Source organism: Nyctereutes procyonoides, unplaced genomic scaffold, assembly GCF_905146905.1.
Source record: "Nyctereutes procyonoides isolate TBG_1078 unplaced genomic scaffold, NYPRO_anot_genome, whole genome shotgun sequence".
Classification (NCBI taxonomy): Eukaryota; Metazoa; Chordata; class Mammalia; order Carnivora; family Canidae; genus Nyctereutes; species Nyctereutes procyonoides.
The window spans coordinates 21,787,530-21,813,326 of NW_026575160.1; the positions used below are offsets into that span (position 1 = coordinate 21,787,530).

At 39.5% G+C, this 25,797-nt stretch overlaps 1 protein-coding gene across 1 annotated transcript in view; it reads right to left on the minus strand.

The window, feature by feature from the left end:
- The window catches only part of AOAH (acyloxyacyl hydrolase), a 159,579-nt gene that overhangs the window by 104,404 nt on the left and 29,378 nt on the right, over nt 1-25,797 (minus strand). The window contains exons 3-4 of the mRNA XM_055314684.1: nt 20,182-20,248; nt 13,281-13,380 (exon numbers count right to left, since the gene is read on the minus strand). Coding sequence (XP_055170659.1) covers nt 13,281-13,380; nt 20,182-20,248 — 167 coding nt within the window. The remainder of the gene's footprint in view (nt 1-13,280; nt 13,381-20,181; nt 20,249-25,797) is intronic.

Below are 25,797 nucleotides of genomic sequence, written 5' to 3' on the forward strand. Positions count from 1 at the left end.
GTATACTGGATTTCTTTAATCAAGAACTTGGAAGAAAAAAAAAAAAGAACTTGGAAGATTCCAAGGACGATATGGCACGGTGTCCTAGCAGGCTACAAGAGGTGGAGAGGGCAACCCTTTGCTTGATCATCAGAGCACATAGTAACATACATCCATGGTAGTTCGTGGAATACTTTTGTCTAGAATGATTTATGTGTTCATCCAAACCAGAGCCAGCCCAAAGTCTTTGGATAAGAGGAGAGGTTTGGTGACCTTCAGTGGAAGGTATTTAAATGTATTGATCGCTAGGTCATGGTCTCCGTAATTATCTTCCATTTAAAGTAAGTTTGGACTCCAGAGTGCTTGTGGGTTTGGATCCTAGCTTTGCCATTTACTAGTTGTAGGACCTTGCGCAAGTTACTTAAGCACTCTGAGCCTCACTCTCCTCATCTGCAAAATGGAGATGATAATAGTGTGTGTGTGTGTGTGTGTGTGTGTGTGTATTGAACAAGATAGCATTTGGAATAGTTGCCTTGCATATAGTAAGCATGGCAGTAGTGTTAACAGCAATTGATGATTTTGAGTTGTTACATCACCAATACACAGCGGGAATAATTGCAATCATTTCAACACCAGCCTACAAAAATGTGTGCTATATTTCAATGCTCTTGAAAACCATCCCAAGTGGAAAGCAGAGAGGTCACGTAATGTAAGCAGGGCCACTCTGCAAGCACAGCTGGTGGTACTCAAGTCTCTAGACTCCAACACCTTTTCCACCATGACTACAATGTTTTCCAAGAATGAAGGAAGTAAGCCTGAAACTTTAACACAAGCAAGAAAATGCAACTTCTAAGATTTCACCAGGGCTTAGGGGAATGGCAAGGGGGTTTCACATGGAGTGTGGATGCTTTAATGCAAAGGATCACATGGTCAGGGGAGAGAGGGTTGTGCCCTCTGTATGCCCACAACCTGTGCACCTGTGTGGAAATGCATGTACAAGCATAGTAGCCAGCATAGGACTGATCATGAAAGAGAAAGAAACAGCCATTCAGTCAGTCATTTCTTTGTGCAATCATTCATTCTGGGACGCCTGGGTGGCTCAGTGGTTGAGCGCCTGCCTTCAGCCCAGGGCGTGATCCCGGAGTCCTGGGATCAAGTCCCACATTGGGCTCCCTGCATGGAGCCTGCTTCTCTCTCTCAGCTTATGTCTCTGTCTCTCTTTCTGTGTCTCTCATGAATAAATAAATAAAATCTTTAAAAAATTTTTTAAAAAATCATTTATTCTATTCACTCATTTCACAAACACTCATTGTCTATGCAGTGTGACAAATGATATATTAGGTGTGTAATAGTGAATGAGACATAATCCTTCTCATCAAGGGTTTTATAACCTAGGAGAGAGGATTGGCAATAAAATGTAATTAGAAGGGCACCTGGGTGGCTCATTGGTTGAGCATCTGCCTTTGGCTCAGGTCGTGATCCTGGGGTCCTGGGGTCCTGGGATTGAGTCCCACATCGGGCTCCCTGCAGGGAGCCTGCTTCTCCCTCTGCCTATGTCTCCGTCTCTCTCCCTCTGTTTCCCATAAATAAATAAAATTTTAAAAAAATGAAATGTAATTATAATGCAATGTAGCAAGTGTTAAGTAATAATTACTGTTGTTCCTATTTATAGATGAGGTAAACTAAGTCTTAGAGTGGATAAAATCCAAAGTCACAGAGCCAATCAGTGGCACAGTCCAGATTCAGTTCAGACTCTTCAGGTCCCAAACCCATGCTTTTAATCCCGCTCTGGGAGATGTTAATAGGCGTGCTTGAAAAGAAAATTGTTGTTTTTTTAAGTTGAAAAAATCTGGGAAATCTGTGAACTAAATGCTCCTCTGAGAGAGCCATAACACACATTAGCATATTCAAGGCTTTCAGCCACTTTGTGCTAAGAGGCATTATTTAGAAAAGCATTTCCCAAACATTCAAATTTTTCAGCCAAAGCAATAGTGTACCATATTGTCTATGATCAGGAAACATGTAAAGAATATAGTGTATAGGGAACGCTCCAGAACTCAATATAACTTCTCCTGACATTTTAGCCGGATTGATAAATTGGACAAGACACATTCATTAATTGGGCCTTCTCAGGTTTTATGATGTTAAATAATTAAATCCTGGTACACTCAAGAGTGAAGGAAGTAAAGAGAAATAGTATTTTTAGGCATGGGTTTCTACGGTGAATAATTTTTAGCGATTGTGTTCTCTGCTATCAATTATAGCAGCACGTAGATTTAAAAATTACAGAAAGTGCCTTTTGTGCACTTCACACTCCTGACAGCAGTGACAGGTACCCACAAAGGAGAAAGCCCCTGGGAAGTGAAATGATGACTTTAGACGCGTGTTTTTTATTGTCCAAGAGCAAGCATGTACTGGGGGGGTGGGGGGTTGAGGGTGGGGGAGGGTCACTGATCTACTTGGATCTTTTCTAGAAGTTTATTAGGATAGATTTTCCCACACCCCCAAATTTAGTGGTACAAGTTGATTCACAAATGGAGCAAGATTTGAGAGAGGTTATCTCCAAGGACTTGACCGCCAGTCAATAACTCCGGTGTAAGGCAGACTAGAAGAACCAAGGGACACAGGGGAACGTGCTTTTAGGTGACTTCTACTAAGTAGAAAGACAAAGGCGGGAAGCTCCTCTGCTTGTAAGGTTTTATCAAATGCTGGCATGTCTGGCCTTTGGGTGGGATCTGCTCATCTATTATTGTATCTGCGTTTCACTGTGTCCTACTGTGGTGATTTGCCAATAAGTAGGATAAGGGGTAGCAAAGCCCAGTTTGATTTTCGTGTTCCGCTGATGCCCAGCTCTAAAGGACATTTATGATTCTTAGCTGTGTGGAGAAAATGAAGTCAGTTCATCTCACTTTCTTCTTCCCAGAACAAGAAGGAAGGAAGGGAGGGAGAAATATAAAAGAGAAAAGCCACTGTCTTTAAGCGCATTCCCCTTTATCACTGAATATTTCTTCTTCCTACATATTTTACCATTAGCTAAATTTTCTTCTTCCTTCTCCTGGGCTAATTCTGCACTGTAGAGCTATTAGCATCATTAATATATTTAATCATACTATTCATATCGTTTTCCCTAGATAACACCTTTTTAAAAAGCACTGTTTTAAACAGCACTATTCCCATTCTACTCTTTTTTTCCTGACAGTGTTATTCATTGATCTTACCACCATCACCTCTACCACCGTTAACCGCACACATATAGAGATTCTTCGATGCTTCCAGGTCTATACCAGTTATTGTCTATGCTGTATCTCTCCACTTTATACCAACGGCGGGGGAAGAATGCACGATTCTTAATCCTGCTTTAGAGATGAGAAGTCCAAGAGCCTGTGCTGGAATTGTCCAAGGCTTCGCAACCAACACTTTTGTTACATTTCGATTGTTTCTTCCCTACAGTCTGCCCATGTGCAGAAGTTCTCTAATGCTAGACTCTGTGGGCTATTCTCATTACAGGATGTTGTTCTACTCTTTAAACACATGATTTTTGGTAAATAACAGAGTTAGATAGTGAGTGTGGTTCAGTCATTGGGTTGTTTTGGGGCAATTGTTTTGCAACAATATTTTATTTGTTGTTGTTGTCATTATTATCCATTATTCTGTGGCATTGAGGTTGCTAGATCAGGCGTGTCCAATGTTTCACAATTAATTTGTGTTAGTTTCCTATCGTGGCTGTAACAAATTACCATATACATGGTAGCTTCAAACAACACAAATTTATTATGTCATAGTTCTGAAGGTCGTTGGAAGTCTGAAATGAATCCCAGGAGGCTAAAGCCAGGTGTCAGCTGGGCTGACAGTTGTAGTTTCCAGGGAGAATCTGTTTCTTGTCTCTTCGGTATTGTGTGGCTGCACCCACTCCTTGGCTGATGGCCTCATCACTCTATCTCTGTTGCCCTATCTTCTCGCATTCTGAGCCTCTTGCCTCTCTCTTATCAGAATCATTTTGATTATATCAGGCTTATCCAGATGATCCAGGATAGTTTCCCCATCAATAGATCTTTAATTTAATCACACCTGTGAAGTCCCTTTTGCCAGGTAAGTTAATATTCAGAGGTTCTGGGGATTAGGATGTGGACCCTTTTTTGGGGTGTGTTATTGTTCCATATACCACAACGTTCATTCAACAAATACTTTGTTGATTGATTAATAAGTGCAGTGAATTGTGCTGGGCTCTGGGGAAAATCACATGGAACAGCATGTGTTTGGGGGATAAAACAGGTTATCTGGAGTTTATACCTTAACAGAAGGAGCAATAAGCAATTGCTTGTACAATTATTTAGCTTATTGTACAATTGTTAATTATACTTTTAACACATTCTAGGAGGAGGAGGTGTGATGAAAGGCAAGGAATTCTGGAGGATCTGGTTAGTTGGGGCATCAGGAAAAGCTTCTGAGACGAAATGCCTTCTCAGCTGAGTTCTGATGTGGGTGACTAATTAGGTGGAGATGAAGGCCAAGAGTAGATACTGGGAGACCACTCATTAAAACTTCAGAATCTGAAGTATCTTTTAGAAGTATTTGAATTCACTAGAGTCATTAGCTTTTCTTGAGCTAAGGGAAGAAAGAAGCATATTATCAAGAAAGAAATAGTAATTTTTTAAAACTACTCTAAAGTAGGCAAGAAACATTTTCAAATCTTGAATACTATAGAAGTACCTTTCTTGGAGTCATTTGATTTCTTCTACTCAGCAGAAAGGGTAAATTAAATTTGCATTATTACTGCTGTATTTTGAAGATTTTTAAGATCCCTATGAGATTAATGACCTCTAAGTTAGTCTTTAAACAAGTCTAAGGAGATAAATTCTCCAAGATTCCAAATATGGACTTACACCAAAATACAGGATGGAATCTCTGTCAAGATAACTCAAAACGCCCAGAGAAAGGATTGAACTGTAGACTATATATCCAAGCACAGGGTTTAATATTTTCTTCAGTCTGTTAGAGTTCTAGGCCTTCAAGTCTCCAGGGAGCAATTTAATTTAGTGGTCTCTGATATTTAAAGCCTTTCTGTGTCTGCGATAATTTCTTGTCTAATGATCTTCAAAGAGTTTCGTGGAGGCAAAATACATAAGAAATAGTTGGAATCTCATTTAATTTTCACTCTTTAGTTATGAGAAGAAGATCGGTATTTCCCCCTACATTTTTGGTCCTTTCATCTTCTTTTTCTGCAAACTAATTGTTTGTGGCCTTTGCTCACTTTTTTTTTTCTTTTTGATTTTATAAAAGCTCTTTGAATTGTGGAAAAATAATTCTTTGTGTGGCATATTACAAAAACATTCTCCCTGTTTACTATTTTTTGACTTTGTGTACAGCAGATTTTTTATTAGTCAAATATATTCATATTTCCCTGTGACTTCTGTATCACAAATTACAAATAAAATTGCTCAGATTTTTCTTCTTTTATGGCTCCATATTTAATGATTCAACCTTTAGTTCACTTGGGATTTATTTTGCTATAAGAAATAGATAAACATTTAGCTTAAATTTTATTTGCAAATGGCTAGTCCTTTGTTCCATCCATTTATTGAATAAGTCAGTGTTGTACCACTGATTTGAAATGCTATTTTTATCAAAAACAAGAATCTCCAATGCACTTGGGTTTATTTTTAGGCAGTATATTTTGTTCCCTTTTCAGCTGAATTTTCCACATCTAGAAGTCTACATTCCCCTGTCATTTATCTCACTGTTCGAAATTTCCTGAGAAGCTTAAATAGGAACTTTACAAACATTGTCAAATAAATAACTCCACGATCAACAATTTGCTTGAATTTTGATTTCTCATATGTAAAATTAGGATAACAGAATAAGCTTGCCATTGTGTGGAAGAAAGGCTTTAGAAGCTGAATGACAAGTACCTAGGCCAACTTTTGGTACGTGTATAACACTCAAATTGTGTTTGCTGTTGCCTTTTATCATTCAGCCCTAATGTGTGCCTGTCATACAATAGAAGCTTAGTAAAGGTCTATTACAAGAATAAAAAAATGACCGTTTATTCTTTAAAAGCCTATCAGTTTCATCCAAGACACTTTTGACTCTAGTACCATTTCTGGTCCCAGCTATCAATGATATGGTTGTCTTCTAGGTACAAATACGGGTTTATTAAGTGATGTAGTTTGGAAAACTTTATTACCTCTTCCAGGGTATTGAAGTAGTACACAAAAAATTGCTCCAAGGTTGTAGGTTACTCTTCCTTGAATGTATGTTCCCTTCAAAAGTAACATTTGATTTTCTTTTTTTTTAAAGATTTATTTATTTATTTATTTATTTATTTATTTATTTATTTATGATAGACATAGAGAGAGAGAATGGTAGAGACACAGGTAGAGAGAGAAGCAGGCTCTGTGCAGGGAGCCCGACATGGGACTCGATCCTAGGACTCCAGGATAGTGCCCTGAGCCAAAGGCAGGCGCCAAACCGCTGAGCCACCCCGGGATCCCCTGATTTTCTAATTGTTTGCCAAGTCACAGTTGAAGATCAGCCATCACTCAAGAAGGAAATTTCCTTATTCTGAAACTCTGATGATAACATAAATTGTTCTTTATTATTTCATTTGTCTCAAATGTGTGAGATAGCACTCATATCCTCTACAAAGTTAGGGTGGAGAACAGGGGAAGAGCAAATACAAGCTGGAGAGGTTGACCAGACAACCAAAGAGAAGAGAAGCTTAAACTATTTCTGTGTAGTTTAATTTTGAGCTACTATTTTGCTAGAATTGTCTATAGCAGTAGTGATGTAGTGATATAGTGATGATGTAGTGATGATGACAGAGGAAGTAATTTTTCTTCTGTGTTTGACGCAGATTCTGTTAAACTGAAAGTGCTAATTCATTTTTATTTTTTGCGCACACGCCACACAAAAAAAGGCAAGTCAGAGTTACATAAATGTTGAGAGGACAAAGCCAGACTTTAGAGTTTTGGGTCTTGTTAAACAGAGTTGGAGTAGAGAAATTTACCCAAACACACACACACACACACACACACACACACACACACACACACACTGTTTTGGGTAAAATGGAAGTGATTTAAAAAGTTTGGGGAAGATTACCTCAGCCATCTGAAATCACTGTGTGCAGAGCTCAGCAACTCGTTATGCACAGAAGGGCCCCGTTGATTGTACAGAATGAAATATAGTGATTCATGAATCTTAGAAAATGTTCAGTTTCCTGTCCATTTGTAATTTTTTCTAAACCTTACTACCTGAGATTTTCAATTAAAAAAGATGCTAGATATTTTATTTTATACTTAATGTTTTTTAAAAAATGAAAGTTCCTGAGATCAGCTTATTTATCTCTCAGTTGAACAACAAGAATTTGTCATGTGACATTTTCTCATAAAAACTGTGCAAACTGAATCCTTCTCAAACCCTTTTATGTCAGCTTTGGGGTAATTTGGGTCCCCAGGAAGCCCAAGTTCCCAGTGTATGCATACACTCCCACACACTCAGCCTTAGCGAACTGGTTCCTGCAGCAATCAGACTCACTTGGGAAAAGCCATTTCAAAGTCTGGTTGCTTTCCTAAGGCAATGGGTTCCCTCACAGCAGTTTATTATTTTTCTAAAATAAATTTTTAAATTCGTATTAATATGGTGCCTGTACTAGAATCTTATAGAAGATAAGAAGATGAAGACAAATGAGAAATGGCTGCTAAGTTTTTCATAGCTCGAGGATGACTCATGATAGACTAAGATGACTTACAAAAAGATTATAATTTCATTTTATGTGTAACCCCAATTACACTTTATTTTATGTAGTGTTTATTTGAAGCAATATTTTATTTTTACATTAGAATGTGTTGGATGTATATTTCAGTATATTTGCATTTTACTTCTGTTTATGAATTTTTGTATTGGAGATGTATTAAATACTCTGTTTTACTGATTTCAAGTACTTAAAATATGTGAAGTAAATTCCAAAATATGCTGAATTTTTACTCCAGTATTTGAATAACTCTTTAATGTAGCACTAGAAGCCCTTTCAATCTGCCCCTTGTCTACATTTCCAGTCTCCCTTCCACTATCTCTCACCAGTGATAAATATGTTCATCTGTGTTTCCTTTCTCATATAGCGCTCACATCTGGCTTCCTCTCTTTCTTTGCTGGAGGCCCCTTCTCCTACCTGTGTTGTTTACATTGAACAAGCACAACTGGTAGAATGGAATCTTAAAGCAAATTCATTCTTGACTCCCCCTCCCACTGCCTCACAGTGCTTTAAATGGGTTGATGGCCCCGGGGGAAATAAGGAGACTCTATCTCCACTAGAGCACACACTCTGAATATAATTCTCTTTTAATGTGGATCAAAGTGGTGTGAAGTAGGTCTTGAGTATGCCTCTGAGATGTTTGTGAATGTAGCATGTCCCTGCAGCTCAGGGGTGGTTAGGAAGGGCGTCTGTTCCAAGTTATAGGGTGTGCCTGGGGGAGCAGCATAAAGCCGAGGAGGCTCCCCTCCTGGCCCGATGGGTACACTCTAATACTGATCTAATAAAGATACGATTCAAGCGTGACAAGGTACACATGAAGGAACCACATTCAATTTTCAGTGCCAGAGTCCTGCTTATGCACATGTGCACACAAGAGCAAACACACACACACACACACATTCCAGCAGCAGGCAATGCCTTGTTTTGTATGCAAATGAGAATAGGAGGGGTATAAATAATCCCCTCAAAGTAGGTAACACAAAACCATCTGGGTGGTCTTTACGATGCAGCCTGCAATTTTCTTCTTTCTGTTCCTTTCCTATCCTGTCTTGTGCTCCTTTCTGCCCCCCTCCCTGCAACCCTCCTGGTGCCGGCTGAACGCTAGCTTGTTTCTTGCTTCGGTTAATCATGGATGATGTTTGTTATTTTCAGCACACAGTAGATAAGGACACGAGCCATAGCTAAAGGATTGGCAGAAAGTAGACTTGGAATGTCAACTGCACTGTGGTTGATGAATAGGCAGTTTACTAAGGTCCCTAAATGTGGTTCCACTTTTACGTTTGTTCCTACTAAAGTCAGACCCCATTGCTCTACACTGCCGAGTTCTGCCCACCAGCTCCCTGGAGCAGAAGGACTCTCTTCTTTCCTCCACCCTGCAGCATGCATTTCACAGGGGCAATGGCTTGAGTCACATTATTTGTATTTTACCAGAATCAGAAATGCATGCAAAGCAGGACATTGAGGGTGCAGAGTCCTCCTTGTGAGGAATTACTCGCTTACGAACAGTGGTTCAATTAAAAGTAACTATATCCCAGGGGTGGCAGTGAGGCCTGCAGCACAGTGGGGAAGAACTTGGGCTTTAAAGACAAACAGAGCCGGGGCTCAATGCCTTCATCGCCACTCATTAGCTTTGTAATCTCTTTCTCCTAGTCTCAATTTCCTCACCTGTAAAATAACCCCCACCCCCTAGGAGCTCCGTTAAATAGGATCACACATGTCAAGTGCAGTGCTGGTATATTATCCAGACACCAAACATGTGCCCAGCACAATGGAGGCAACAAAGAGGGGCAAGATGCAGACCTGCTGCCTTGATAAGCTTATATCTTAATATGAAAAATCTATGTAAACTTAATATTTTGATATCTCTGAGCCTTACTTTCCTCATCTGTGACATGCAGAGAACAACAATACCTACTTTGGATGATTGAGTGATGAATGTACATAAAACATTTAGAACAACACTGGCACACTGTAGTACTTCAAAAGGTATTTACGACGATGGTGGAGAGCAGTTAATATTTTGTGGAGAGGATTAGGAATTATTCGACAGGGAAAGTGATGGAGGCATGAGCTCGAAGGATGGGCCTGGTATTGAGAGAACATCCTCGGTGGAAGGGATGATTGGAAACAAGGGTACAGAGGTGGGAAGGTTAAGGTGAGCTCACGAAAGAGACAATCACTCCATTTTGGCTGCAGCAGGGGGTACACAACGATAACAGCAGAAATCCAGGAAGGCTTTTTGAGAATCTTGAAATGCTAAGTGAAAATGTGTACCTTACTGGGTAGGCAGCATAGAGATCATAAGCAGGGGGAATAATACGATCAGAGATAGGCACTGGAAAAATTAATGTGTCTAATGAAGTAAGGGAAATCAGAATTTCCATCAGTGATGCCAATGAGAAGCTAGTGGCACTCTGTTTATTCATTCAACAAATACTTCTTTGTTAGGTGTGAGGCGCCATCCTAGGCATTGGCTGTACAATGGTGACCAAGGCAGAGTCTGTCCTCCTGGAGCTTATAGTCCTACTTGGAGAGATGGATAAACAGGCAATCGCCCAGGCTATATCATTTAAAACAGTGCAGGTTCCATGGAGGGGCCTATAAGAACTTCAACACGATGGGTAGGTAGAATGAGTCAGGGATGGACTCCCTGAAGAAGGAATATATAAACTGAGATCTGAAGGATGGGAAGTCCACCAAGTTGAAGGATGAGGGAGAAACTGCTTTGCACATCAAGGCACTGAGGTGGAGTGACAAGATCAAATTCACTGTACAGAAAGGCCTTTCTGGCATTGGTGTGGAAAATTCTTTGGAAGGCAGGCAAGAGCAGAATTTGGTTGGACTCACTAGGAAGCTAGAGCAGGAGTGACATCAAAGGGTGATTGTGGGAATCCTTCACACAGTGATACCATCATGCACTCAAAACACAACGAACCTCACGGGCAAAAGAAGACAGACACAGAGAAGGCCATATTGCATGATTCCACTTAGATGACATTCAAGAACAGGACTGAGTAAGGGACAGGGATAGATGGTAGGGGGCTACAGGTTCAGGCTCACAGAGATCCCCAAAATGCTGAGTTATAAGGAAACCAGAGTTAAGTGAACAGGCCAGACCACCCTGCCCTAGGTGTGGGTGGAGAGGATGTCTTTTTTTTTTTTTTTATCACAGTCATCTGTGACCAACACAGAATAGCCAGACCCCAAAAAAGAAGACATTAAAGATGTTATCACCAGTCCTTACTCAAACCAAGACATCACAAGAATGATAAGGCCACAAGCTCCCTGGTCAGTTCTAAATAAAAGACTGTCAGTGGAGGCCCATGTTGGCAACCCTGACCGGGACCCCTCTCACTTTTGAGAGTTCTTTCTTTCTTTCGAGAGCTTTATCTTTCTTTTTCTTTCTTTCTTTCTTTCTTTCTTTCTTTCTTTCTTTCTTTTCTTTTCTTTCTTTCTTTCTTTCTTTCTTTCTTCTTTCTTTTCTTTTCTTTTCTAAGATTGTATTTATTTATTCATGAGAGACACAAAGAAAGAGCCAGAGACATAGGTAGAGGGAGAAGCAGGCTCCCTGTGAGGAGCCTGATGCGGAACTCGATTCTAGGACGCCGGGATCATGACCTGAGCTCAAGGCAGACACTCAACCACTGAGCCCCCCAGGCTTCTGTCCCCTTTCTTAATAAACTTCTACCGCTTTACTCACTCTCCTTGGTGCACAAGATTCATTCCTTGACTCTGTGAGATAAGAACTTAGCTATGGTGAAGGCTAAGCACAGGGCCATGGAAGAGTGAGTCCTCAGTAAGTATTGGTTGTTGCTATTAAAGAATACTTGGAGGCAGAAAAGAGGGAAGTTGTCCACATTTGCGCCAACTGCTTCTCCTCTCTGGGGCACCTGAAGGGATGGAGGCTAAGGATGGGGATTGGAGGAGGAGGAGGGGGAGGAAGAGGAGGACCAAAACAGTAAGTGGGGGAATGTCAGGCTGACCAGGGAGCATGCCCTGCTGGGGTGCGAGCTGAGCATTTCTGGATTGAAATCCTTCCACTCCCTCCCAGCCAGCAACTGCAAAGGGTGTTGTGATGGGAAGACAAGGAATTGGTATTTCGGATATAAACTCCATAGGGCACAAAAATAAAGAATGCCGTTTTACATGGGATAGTTTGAAGTTGAACATTTTGTAACTATGTATAACTGCGGGTGTGATGTATATATAACGTGATGTTATTTAAGGAAACGACAAAAAAATCCGTATCACTTGCCTTTGTACATGGAGACACGTTTCCTCTGTGCATTATTAAGTAGTGAATATTATGATACTATATCTGCATGTTATTTGAACACTTGAAAATAATTTTAATTAAAAGTGCCAATCCCTCCTAGAAACCAGTGGATTCCAAAACTTCTCAGGTGGAATTTGGGGAAATATAATTGGCACAGAGTCAATGACCAAGAAAGCAGGTACTCCAGGGATTCACATCTTTTTCTTCCTTCTCAAGGGGACTGGCTTGTGATATTTCATACTGTCAGTCAGCAGCATCATGTTCATTGGTTAGGCCACAAAATGCTAAACTGACTTTATTTCAATGAGGATAAAAAGGAAATTACATATAAAACAGAAACCTATTGTGTCATACACAGAAAAACTACGATTCTGGAATAGGAGGCATAGAATCTTATTTTATTTTATTTTATTTTATTTTATTTTATTTTATTTTATTTTATTTTATTTTATTTTATTTTATTTTATTTTATTATTTTATTTATTTTTACGGGAAGGTTCTGAAAAAAATCAGCATTTTGAGGCCTAGCTAGATTTAATATTATACTCTCATTCAGAATGTGAGCTGAGAATTTTGTCAACATTCGCAGCTCTGTCTGCCTGTATTTTAACTGAAAATCGTCCAACAATTGGACACAGGGTGTTCTGAAAGAGCTATCTCCGAACAACAATGATACTGATAATAATTATATTGGCTACCACATTTATTAACAGTTTTTTATGTAGCAGGTATTGCGCTGAGCATTTTGGGTGTATTAGCTCACTTACTTCCCACAACAAACCTATGAGAGAGGTATTTTAGGCATTTAATTATACCCATTTTATGGGTGAGAACAATAAAGCTCAGACTAGGGTGACCAACTGCTCAGATTTTCCCAGGATGTGGAACATTCAGTGCTTATCCTAGGAAAGTCCTGGGCAAACTGGATGAGTTTACCTTTCTATAAAAGTGACCAGCTTGCTTTTTAAATGGGAGAGAAATTTAACCTCTTCTCTTCTTGGCTGGTTAGTTTTCCCACCTACTACCAGCCCAGCTCTAGATGATAGTCTACGATGGTTAAATAGCAAAAACATTCTTTGGCAGCATGAGGAGGGGGGGAAGGGTCTAGGTTGAAACTGGGGAATAGTATTTCACACGATGTAATTGAAAATGTCATTTTGCCTCTCTCTGTTCCCAAATCACTGAGCCAGGGAGGCTGCACCTCCCTTTACAACATTTCCAAAGGGCTTGCACGTCAGCATAATCTGACATTCAAGGTGAAAACCCACTCACCTTGGGAAGTGGGTAGAGATGACACAATGGTTGGCCAGGGTCCTGCTTACAAAACTCCAGGGAATGACACACCACATCAGCATTCATATCTGTGTTAAGCCTGGAGGGAAAGGGGACAAAACAAAGGCTATTTAAGATCTCTCAGGCATTTAGGAAATAGAACCTAATTCAAAAGGAGGTAAATCCCCAGAATGGATTCTAGCACAGTGTTTGAGTCCAGTCCCATCTAGCTGCCAGGTCATAACGAGCTCCTGCCCTGTCGCGCTCTCCTCTGTTTAGGATAAGGTCCTGGGGGTGGGGAGGGGGCATCGACGGCAATGGGCTATGGTCAGCCTCTCACACGGGCACTGTGATTCTTTTTAGGAGAAGCCACAAATAAAACTGGGAAAGGAAAAATGGACAGGGGTATAATTTGATAGAAACAATATTTTCAAGTTTTCTAGGCCTTATAGCAAAAAATAAAGCCTTAAATACCTAAAATTATTTTCTTAGGCATAATCCAAATCCTCTCTTTCCCTTTAAAATAAATATATTTCTTGACCTTTTGGAAGAAAATATAATATAGTTGATTGTCCCCATCCCTGACGGTGTAAGGAAATTGTTCTTCAAGCATTTTGGTTTATATTTGGTTTGAAGGGGCTAAAGCAAACCTTCCATATCTATTTTCCACCTGACATTCCCCAAACTCTTCTTACCAAGAAGAATGAGAACAATGTGTTGCTTCAAAGAAAGGAACAATTAGAGTATTTTTTTTTTTTTAGTAACTTTTCCAACTAAATCATTGATTCAAACCCAATCCAACCAAAACCAAACCAAACAACAAAAAGAATCCATAAACATGGACTGGTAATATCTAGAGACTAATCTCAAAAAAACAGGTCTAGATTTTAGAAGATACTTTTTAGGGTTTTTCCCAGCTCACTTGACCATTTAACTGTCTCCCTTCACCCACAGGGGCAGGTTCTTGGCAATTGTGTTTGAGCTCTCTATCTCTGGGCCAGTTGATTGGACCTCATTGGATGACACTGGACAAGTATAATCAGTCAGATTATCTTGCAGAAACTTAGAATTAGTACTAAAGACTTCAACTTCATTCTGGGCTGTTCTCAGGATAACAGGAGCTATAATGACTGGACTGTAATGTCATTTTCTGCCATATGGACTGAGTGGTTGGAAAGTTAATCTATAGGATAGGGTGCAGGGGTCAGAACCCAGTGGGTGCAGTGAGGAAGCCTGGGGAGAACATGCCCCGGTGTTCCTGGTGGCTTCCAAGTCCTGATTCCATCTCTGTCTGCAGCCTAGCAAGATAGCTTCTTAATCTTTAGTGAGCACCTGAATTAAGAGGAAAAAAAGAGAATCATCTGCTTGGCCCCAGGGTTCCTTCATGAGAGGTGGAGGCAACATAAAGTATAAAAGGAGGCCACATCTTCTAAGTTGTGGGGCAAGCTGTCTGTGATAAAGTCCATTAGCAAACTAATGTCTTCCAAGGGTCAGTAAATCAGGGGAGGGTGGCTGTTTTCACACATCTGTTCTCAACTTAATGGTTCATTTATTTAACTGATGACTGCTGTCTTTTTGGGGGTCTGATATTTAGTGGGCTCAGGAGGGTGATAAATAGGGCTCTGCTTAACTTTTTTTTTTTTTTTTTTTAACCTACAGCCAATGTCCCATCTGTGGTAATCCAGGATCACCAACTAATCATATGATATCCCAGACCTATTGTTTTTCTCTGCAATAGGCAGATTTCAAGTGAGTGAACTTGAATATGGGAGTGGAAATGGAGGCCTCACAGTCAGAAAGTGAGACTGGTAGTCTCTATACTGAAGAATAGGAGAGGAGAACTAGGTATTTGGTGTTCTCTCCAGAGTCCTCTAAGATCAGAGCTTCATCATCAAAAGACTGAAAGGGAGAAGTGGTCCTTAGGACAAGAAGAGAAAATGCTGAGCCTCATAAATCCAAACAAGTGTAAAACCTTTAGAATGTACGAGATGCAACAAAGTGTCAAAGTAGCACATTGCTCTTCACCAGCTGTGGGAGAGAAAGCCCAAGTGACGCATAAAATGTGAAATCCTTAGGAAATGTCCAAATTCATAATAACCATTCCTACCCAACATTGTTTTCCCATACTAGCAAAAAGACCAAAATAGTCACATTTTAATTTCCTTTCTTTTACTACCCTTACAGGTACAGGGGTGTACAGGAATGAGGCACGGGGTGGCGGGCTGGGGATGGTGGAGGAGGAAGCATCAACATATTTGGCAGAGCTAATTAACAAGTTTAATTAGGATCACATAGAATGAAGTCAATGATGATGATCATCACCATAAATCAAAAGAAGGATGCAAGGTCAGGGTTAACAGACAGTCAGAGTAACAGCCTATGGCAGGGAGTGAGGACAGGGCCTTCCACACATGAAAGCTCTCAGATTTAGACCTTGACATCACTTTCAAAGGCAGTTTATGTATTAATATGTAGTCACAGAGATATACTCATAGTATTGAAGGAAGATCATCATCATCCAACTTAATACTTTTATCCCAGTTCTGGACCACACTCAGAGTGCACTAAGTGACTTTATTCACTTCCATAAATCTTGTATAGTAGTCCTCCTTTTATCTGTGGTTTTGCTTTCCACGGTTTCAGGGACCACTGGTCAACTGTGGTCTGGAAGCAGATGATTCTCTTCCTAACATATTGTCTGGAGGTCAATAGTAGCCTAACACTAACACAACATCACAATGCCTCATCATCTACCTCTCTTCATCTCATCAAACAGGCATCTTAGCATCTCACATCATTACATGGAGAAGGGTGAGTACAGTGCAATAAGATACTTTCAGAGAGAGAAAGACAGAGAGAGACCACATTTACATGACTTTTATTACTGTGCATTGTTACAGTTGTTCTATTTTATTATTGTTGTTAATCATTTCCTGTGCCTAATTTGTAAATTAAACTTTATCACAAGAGTGTATATATAGGAAAATAGTATATATAGTTCATTACTCTCTGGTTTCAGGTGCCCACTGGGGGGTCATGGAATGTATCCCCTCTGAATAAGGGGGGGGACTGCTGTAATTATCTTGTGAATGGCACAGATTTTGCTATGTATTTTTGGTTTCTGAAAAAAAAATACATTAATTACATTTAAGCATACTATGTTATAAACCTCATTTTGCATTTTCTTCTAAAAAATACCAGTAGTTTAGGCCTCTCCTGATCTCTGAGTGCTCCTAAGTTTGGAATACATGAGTTTATGATTAGAGGAAAGTATAAATTAATCCCAGGAAGCATCGTGAGATGTACAGAAGGTAAGGATCAGGCTTCATACAGCAACCCATGGCACAACGGAGGTTAAGACCAGGCAGAGGAGGACCCAGCACATGGTCACTGCCTAGGATCAGCTGCTCCTAGAAGTAGCACCTCCCAGCATGACCCAGGTTTTTGGGAGAATGCTTGAGTGTTCAGGTGTCCCACTTCCCAAAAACATCCTGTGGCTTGCTGATGGGTAGGAAATGTAATTGCTGAACAATTAGTCCATGAATCATTGAGAATTGACTGGTATGAAATAATGAGGAGGGATGCCCTCTGGATTAGGAAACACATTTAATACTGGAAGCCTGAAATTCAGGCAAAACTGAATCGTAAGGTTGTCATTTTCAGCACCTGTATCAACCCAAAACTGTATGTGATTGATCAAAACAAGTTGCAGGAAGAACACATCAGAAGAGGAGAAATGGCTATCAGCGAACAACTAATATGGGTGCTAGGAAATTACTCACAAACTGAACTAATAGTGGAAAGAACCATGACTAGGGATGGTTTGCTACATCTGTCTTTCTTCAAATGGCCCACCCCATACTAATGACAATTCGTTGTCTTATGACTTTGAGTCATCTCAAAGGAAAAAATGTCCTCCTCTCCGTACCACCTACTCAGGGAGTGACCCTCTTTTGGTGGTTTGCAGGGCCCATTCTTCCCTAACACTGTGTTCATTTGTTGTTATTTTAGGTGGGGACTGTCACATCTGCAGTCCCTAGTACAGTGTCTGTCTATCTTCTCTGATCCTTGCACTTAAATGTCTCACACTTGCCACTTTCCAGCCAACTATGGAAGAGCAATGGGTTTCTCAATACATCCAGGCCACAGCCCTTTTAATCCGAAGACACTTGGTGGCTGATCTCTGGCTCCCCCTCTTGGGTACCTGCCTGCACTGCCCTCTTTAGCTTCTATGACTTTTTTTTCCATCTACCTCTCTGGTTCCCTGAGCAAAATCTTTCTGGACAACCTGACACTTCCCCAGAGCACCTGGCTCATACTAGGTATGTATGCAGATTCCATGAATAAGCTAAAAAGTTTTTTTTTAATCTGTTTTAATATGTTCAAGCAATTTCTTTGGAGCAGTCTAGTCATAGCTCATCTATAGTGATACTTTTGTTCTTTTAAAATAGTTAATTCAACAAACATTTACTGAAGGCCTTCAATATATATTGAGGACTCATATATAGCAAGCCCTGCACATAAAAAGCTCTCTCCTTCTCCTCCCCTTCCCTCTCTCCCTTCCTTCCTTCTTTCTACATATTCAGTATTTTGCTAAGTACTTAGAGATGCAGAAATGAATAAAATGCAGTCCTGGCTCTCAGAAGGCTTTCAGTCTACTCAGTGACTCAGAAAAGTCCATGGAGAATGAAATTATACACAGATGTGGTAAGTGCTTGTTAGGGGTTTGCATGGGGTCCTAGGAATGTGTATGTGTGTGTAGGGTGGAATGGTGGTGGTGGTGGTGGGAATGTTGCCCATCTTAGCCTGCAGAGGGTCAGGAAAGCTTCCAGAGGAAGCGACTCTGAAGCGAGGTCTAAAGAAGTAGAATCTATTTAGTGTAGAGGTTTGGATATGCCAAGCAGGGGGAACATCTTATGCGAAGTTCCTGAGGCCAAAACCTCTTGGTGCATGTGGGGAATTACAAGTGGCTTGGAGTGTGGAAGGATGAGTCTAAAAATGTTCTCAGGGACTGATTTATAAATAGCCCTGTGCATGTGGATATGGAATCCTGCAAAAGGTGTGAAGACTGAAGAATTTTATGTTAGTGCCATATTAGTTTGGCATTTAAAAGATATTTGGCCAGCTAGAATGTGGATTATTGACTTACAGACCAATGGGCAGGCCTTCCAGCCTAAAATCCAGTTAGGTGGCAGTTACAGTAATAGAATTATGAGCTAAAAAGAAAGCATCCCTGCCTTCTAAACACTCTGTCTGGAATTCGTGAGAAATCGTTTATCATGACAGAGTGAGGTACATATTAATAGAAGTAGGTGCACAGCATGATTGATCACTGATTACCACTGTGGACTGTATGCTTTTAAGTTCTTTTAGTCTTTAAAATTCTGTAACTCTAGGCAACCTAGTTGTGGGGAATGCCTCTGAGCCTCTCTGCTTTGAGGTTAATGGCATATAAAAAAGGAACCACATAGGAATGATCACTGTAACACCATTCACAAAAGAGAAAACCAGTAAACAACCCAAAGACCCATTAATGGGACAGTGAAGGAATAGACTCTTATAGAGACACAATGGAATATTCTATATAGTCAGAGGGAAAGAACTATAGCAGTGACACAATGTTATCTCATGGATGAATCTTAGACAAATAAATCTAAATGGTAGGTCCCAAAAGATTATATATACTGTGATACTCTATTCATACATCAAAGAAATAACTAAAATATGTTCTAAAGAAATATATATAAGAACTGTAGTAAAATTCTAATTATTTTATGTAATTATATATTAATTACCATCAATTATAATTATTAATCATTAATATATTGACCATTAATATTCAGCTAAAATTAATTTTCTATATTATATTGACATAAACATATCAATTATGATTCTGTATTTATATTAATTTATGTTAACATATTCATATAAATATAAGTTATGTTAATATCAATTTATGTTAATATAAAATATATAAATTATTAGCATAAATTAGTAGACAGTTTTTAATTTTTTTTAGTAGACAGTTTTTAATATGTTATGTGATATATTAACATATAATATATTAATTATTAGCATAAACTAACATATTTAACATAATATATATTAACATAACTATGTATACATATATACTAAAAGTATAAAAAAAGGAAAGCAAGAGAAAGATGAACATAGGATTTATTTTGGGTGGAGAAAAGCATCAGAATGAATGACAGAGGGACTGGATGGTTAGAGTAAGTTATAACCCAAGTTCTAGACTTAGTTTCAGGAGACGAGTTTGGAAGCTAGTTACATTATTCAATGTAACTAAGTAACTAAATTATAAATATAAGAAAGCCACATATGGATCTTTGATGAGAAAATGCCACGAATAGGAAGGAATATAATTTATCTGATCCGGTACCCCTGAGCTCAAAAAAAAAAAAAAAAGAAACATAAGAGAAAGAAGGACAAAGATTATAATGGTGCCCACTCAGGATCCTGAGGGTCAAGGGCTGGGGGTAGGGATGAGGACAGGGCCAGGAAACCCTTGAGGGAGGAGAAGAACCTAAGAAGAACATGGCTTGGGAGCCCAGCTGGGAGAGAAGGGAAAGGCCGGGGCTTTTTGGGGTGCTCGGAGAAGGGGCCAAATGCCTGGGTCCGGACAGTAGGATCCGGTCACTTGTTGATAAAATTCCTTCTGAAAGACTCTTGAAGAGCAATGGAGCCAAGGGAGACTTTGCCTCGAATGACAGAGGATCTGAGTCAGGTCTGAATGCTCCACTACTAACAAGAACAGGAACAGAGCTTAAGCCCTTGTTCAATGAGTACGACCTGCTGGAAGTGGAACCAGCTGCCCAGCAGCTTTCCTGTTTCCCCATGTGCCAGCAACTAACCCAGGCTAATGTGCCGGCATACTCACAGTTTTATGAGGTCTGGTCCAAATATTTCTATCACTAAGTAGCAGGTGGTCTTCAAGAATAACTTTTCTAAGAAAAAATAAAGAAGGGGAAATAGATTATTTTTTGTTCTGGTGGACTTGATGCAGGAGTTAAAAATGACCATCTTTACTAGGAAATGATGCTGAATGATTAATTTATCATTAATTCAAGTTTTATAAGAGTTCAAGATTATAAGAGTTCGGGGGGAAATGTTACAATTAATGTATTCATTAAAATATCATCTCAGGCTTATGTAAATGCCACTTTGTTGACTGTACATGATGAAGATCACCAGTTTATTAAAAAAATAGAGTTAATTTTTTGGGTTTTATTTTCTTCTGTATAGCAAGAAACATGTGAATGTTGGAGACGATCTCCTTTGTCGAAATGAAAGAAAGAGGACTCACTTTAAAGTAAATAGTCTGAAATATAGCTTTGTTAAAAATACTCCTCTCCTGTGTTCATTTGGTAAAAAAGATTGCATTTTGGATATTTAGTTTTTGCTGTTGGAATCCCAGAGATAGGAGACTGTCAAGATATCTCTGCACTGCCATCCACCCCAGAGAATGCAGACACACAGACGCCCTCCCCAGAGCGCCACCACCCAGGGACACACACACATTAACTAAGCAATCTCCTTCCTCTCCATTGCGACAGTACAGGGTTGCTTTGTGGATTGATCTGCACAATGAAACTTCTTAACTCTCTGGTCCTGTTTTTCCAATTTGTGAGTCTACTGTGAGACCTTGGGAATTAGGACCTCAGCACAATTAGGACAGACAGGCTGTCCTGGGAAGAGACAAGAATCTCCCTGACGAGGATTTATCTTGTCAGGCTTATCTCATGTTTTTATTTTTTTTTATTTTTATTTTTTTTATTTATGATAGTCACACAGAGAGAGAGAGGCAGAGACATAGGCAGAGGGAGAAGCAGGCTCCATGCACCGGGAGCCCGATGTGGGATTCGATCCTGGGTCTCCAGGATCGCGCTCTGGGCCAAAGGCAGGCGCCAAACCGCTGCGCCACCCAGGGATCCCATTGTCAGGCTTATCTCAAACTGAGCTACCCCACACCTTTCTTGGAGGGTAGGGTGGTGAAAGAACAGGACCCCCCAGAGAGTGGGGAACTCTCTCTATACTGCATTTTTACTCAATAGTAAATAATATAAATATTACTCTTGTATTATGATGGATCTATTCATAGGACTTTTTCCCCTACAATAAGGCATGAACTTCAAACACACTGTGCTTTTGTAGTAGGAACTTAAAATTATATCCCTACATTGACCTTATAGAAATGAAAAGAACATAGGGGAATACTACATCTGATGACAACTAATTAGATAACTAGATGAGATGGACAAATTCCTCGAAAGACAGACTGCCAAAACTGACTCAAGAATAAATAGACAATCTGGATAGATGTATATAATAAGAGATTGAATTAGTAATCAAAAGCTTCCCACAAAGAAAAGCCCAGAACCAGATGGCTTCACTGTTGAACGGTATCAAATACCTAAAGAAAGCATCTGAATAGATTTTTCTCCAAAGAAGACATACAAATGGCCAATAAGCACATGAAAAGATGCTCATCTTTAGCTATTAAGGAAATGCAAATTAAAACCACAACGAAGTGCCACTTCACACCCATTATGATATGCTATAATAAAAATGATAGATGATAGCAAGTACTGATGTGGAGAAATTAGAATCTTCATACACGACTGGTGGGAACATAAAACGGTGCAACCACCTTGGTAAATGGTCTGACAATTCCTCAAATGGTTCAACATAGAGTTACTGTATAATCCAACAAGACCACTCATAGATATATACCCAAAAGAATAAAACATATACATCCACACAAAAACTTGTAGATGAATGTTCATCGTGGCATTATTCAAGATACCCAAGAAGAGGAAACAACTTAATCCAAATGTCCATTAACAAATGAAGGAATGAACTAAATGGATTATATCCATACAATAGAGTATTATTCAGCTGTGAAAAGTAATGAAGCTCTACCACATGCCACAACATGGGTGGACATTAAAAACATTACACTAAGTGAAAGAAACATAATTCCATTTATATGAAATGTCTAGAAGAGGCAAAGGCATGGAGACAGAAAATTAATGGTTGCTTAGGTCTGAGGAGGATAGATATTTGGGGCAGTGACGGCTTAGAGGTGCAAGTGTCCTTTTCAGTATAATGAAAATGTTCTAAAATTCATTGTGGTGATGGATGTACATCTGTGGGAATATATTAAAAGCCATTGAATCATACATTTTAAATGGGTGAATTGCATGGTGTGTGAATTATACGTCAATATAACTGTTTTAATAAAAAAAAAAAAACCACCTCCTCTTCCTCCTGGGTGCTCCTTTGCAGGGGCACTGCAGTGGAGAGTGTCAAGAACCTCTGATGTCATAGGACTCAGAGACCCGAATTCAGCATCTGTTGATCTGCTTCTGACCTTGGATTGCTTACCTTTCAATTCCCTCACTTGAGAAATGTGGGAAAGGGATTCATTCTCCTTCACTAGACTGTCTAGGAGGTTTGGAGAATTATGTAGCAGACAGTCAAAATTACATGAATTGGCAAAGCACTCTGCAAGCAAGTTTCAAGTATAGCTAACATAGAACTAGTTTAGCTGAGAGCTGGGCAATATTATGCTCGTGCAGTACAGCTTGAAAGAGAAAATTTATCTTCTTTCTGGTAAAATAAGAGATGTTGGTGTGTGCGCGTGTATGTATTTTTTTTTAGAACCTTGTTTTGCTCAAGTTGAAATGAGTGGCTGCAAGTTTCTCCTTGTTCTTTGAGTAGGACTGTCTGTTTCTCAAATGGATTCTGTGATCATTTATCAGACGGGTTCTGTGATGATTAAGAGTGAGGGGCTCCTGGAGCAATGGCTAGTCTGGAAGAGGAGAAGCCCCCTTGACAGCTAAATTCTAGATCAGCACGGAAGGGTACCGAGTGGAGACATGTAAAGCGTCCAGTGCAAGCCAGATAGGGCCCAGTCAACTTGATCAGCTATAACCTCACCATTATTGATACAACTACGGAAAAGATAGTTACTATCTAGGTGCTAGTCACCTATCTGATCTACAATGTATACAGTTAAACTATCTGCGACCAGGAAGGTACAAGAACATTTGATTTCTACAGAGTCAGATTTGAAACAGCATAGAAGAAAAAAAAATGTGGCCATTCCAAGAGCAAAGGAAAGTTAAAAAGGAGCAAGGGAGGAGTCATCATACATTAGATGTACACATGTGTATAAATAAAACCCAGAACATTCCAGGTTGGAAGTCACCTTCACATTTACCATGAAGAAGTTTCTCACAAGAACGTTTTGAGGGAGTGCTTATTTTTACCCTTGTTCTATAGGAAGGAACATTAAACTTTAGAGAGCTTAAAGCCCCCAAACACAGATCTACTACATCATTCAGTAAGAGATTAATTTTTTTACTCCAAAAGCCCATGTTACTTAGAGTGTGCGTTTCAACATACTTAGGACATTTTATTTGATTTTTCATCTACTCCAGGTATGGAAGGTATTGTGATACACTAAGTACTGGTGAGAAATTTGGAGCACAGGGAGATTAACTGACCACACAGCTAGTTTTGTGGCTATGATTTCCAATTTGCTTGGAGATTTTCAGAACTTCCAGAATTTGAGGAGAGTTGCCTTCCTCGTTTTAAATCTACATGAATTTTTAGCTATCATATTCCATGAAAATAAGATTTTTGCAGAGGTGACCCAAGAAAAGTGAAGTTCTAGCAAGGGTCTCAGAGTGTATGAGTCTGCTGACCCCTAGGGAGAATGATTCCATTAATCATTTTTCCATTAACAATTCTGAGATTCTTCCAAGGTGTTTACTAATGAGAGCCAGAGGCAAAAGCAGCAGGTGAAACTGAAGGTCAGTAATGTTTTGCAGAATTAAAAAAAAAAAAAAAAGTCTTCCCAGGCAAGGAAAGGCCAACATGATTTACTGAGTGATTATTCTCAAGAATGTTGCTTACATGATTTCAGACTGCTAAGGTTATGTTTTCTGAACTTTTATTGCTTTGGAGGTAAAAGCAATACTATTTAAAAATAATCTTTAAAATAGTAACTGTGGGTTGAAGTACATAATTTCACTTTCCCTGTCCCCCATTCTCCTGGCTTATCAGACTGAAAGCAATACTGGGTGCAGGTAGGCACTACGGTTCAGACCTATTTTGTTTTTAAGAAGAAGAAATCCTGAGCTAGAAGACTGATTATCTTTGTTACCTTTTACAATTTGCATGGCCATTCTGCGCACTGGTTTCTACATCCATAAAATGGAAACATTAATGCCCACTATGTCTTTATGTATGTCAAATGAAAGAACCTTTAAGCTGAACTGAATACCTTATTTCTATCCAGAGGTAGAACATTAGTTAATAAAATGAAAATAACCCCAAGCAGCATTCTTAATGCTTTGAAATTCCTTCAAATGAAAGATAAACCACTGTGGAAAACTGAAATACCTACTTTGCTTCCCTTGGTGAAGTATCAACTTTTATTTTACCAGAATCTGACTTTCAGACTCCCATTTACCTCATCAAATTCTGAAATGTCCTGTGCTGAGTCAAAAGGAGCCCAGACTGTACCTGGAATACCAGCAATCTTGGTCCATGTTGTGTTACATTTCACTAGTACATTAGGACAGAGCCTTTCATCTTTGAACAATACAACTTTGCCTAAAAAGAGAAAATCAAACCCCAGGTACAAATTATGATATGTGTCAGTGTGGTCTATTACATGGAAATGACAACCAATCAAAACAAGTCTTAATGATAATTATGACTGGTTTTCACTTTTTTCCTTTTTGTAAAATGAGGCAGCCCAGGTGGCTCAGGGGTTTAGCACTGTCTTTTTGTAAAATGGTAATATTTTCCTCTTCTTTCTCTAATTCAGAGATGTGAAAATACAGAGTAAGGTTATAATAGATTGTGAATGTCCAATAATAGGAGGATGGGTCAGTAAAATATGGGACATTTATATGGTGAAGAACTGTAGAGTAATTAAGAGGCTTGACCTAAGTGTCTATGTCTTAACATAGGTTTAAAGACTTCAAAAGCATGTTTTTGAAACAGAAGTTGCAGAGCTTGTGCAAATAGTAGATATTAATATAACAGCAAAACCCCACACAGAGAGGATTCTGGAAAGATGATGTTGGAGGCAGCAGATTTTGGGAATTTCTACCTAAGGGGGGAGGAAAAAAATTGCTCGTGGATTGAAAAACCCCAAACCTATGGACAGTTGTAACAAAAGTAGGTATCTCCACAAACTCTAAAACACATTTAGGCAAGGATAAACCATTCATGGCCACAAGACTTGTAGGTTATCAATGTCCGTGTGGGAGTAAGTAAAAGAAAGCAAGCAATGGAACGCCAGAAAAAAAGAAAAAAAAAAAGTGAATAGGGGAATCCCGGAACAGTCCATAGGTATTGCGTACAAAGTATGGTGGGCCAATTAAAGAATAGCTGCGGAGACTGGGAGGAGGAGTTTTGCCCACTGTGATAGCAGATGAGTGCAAGGGGCTGAAGGCTAGAAGGACTAAGGGGCTGG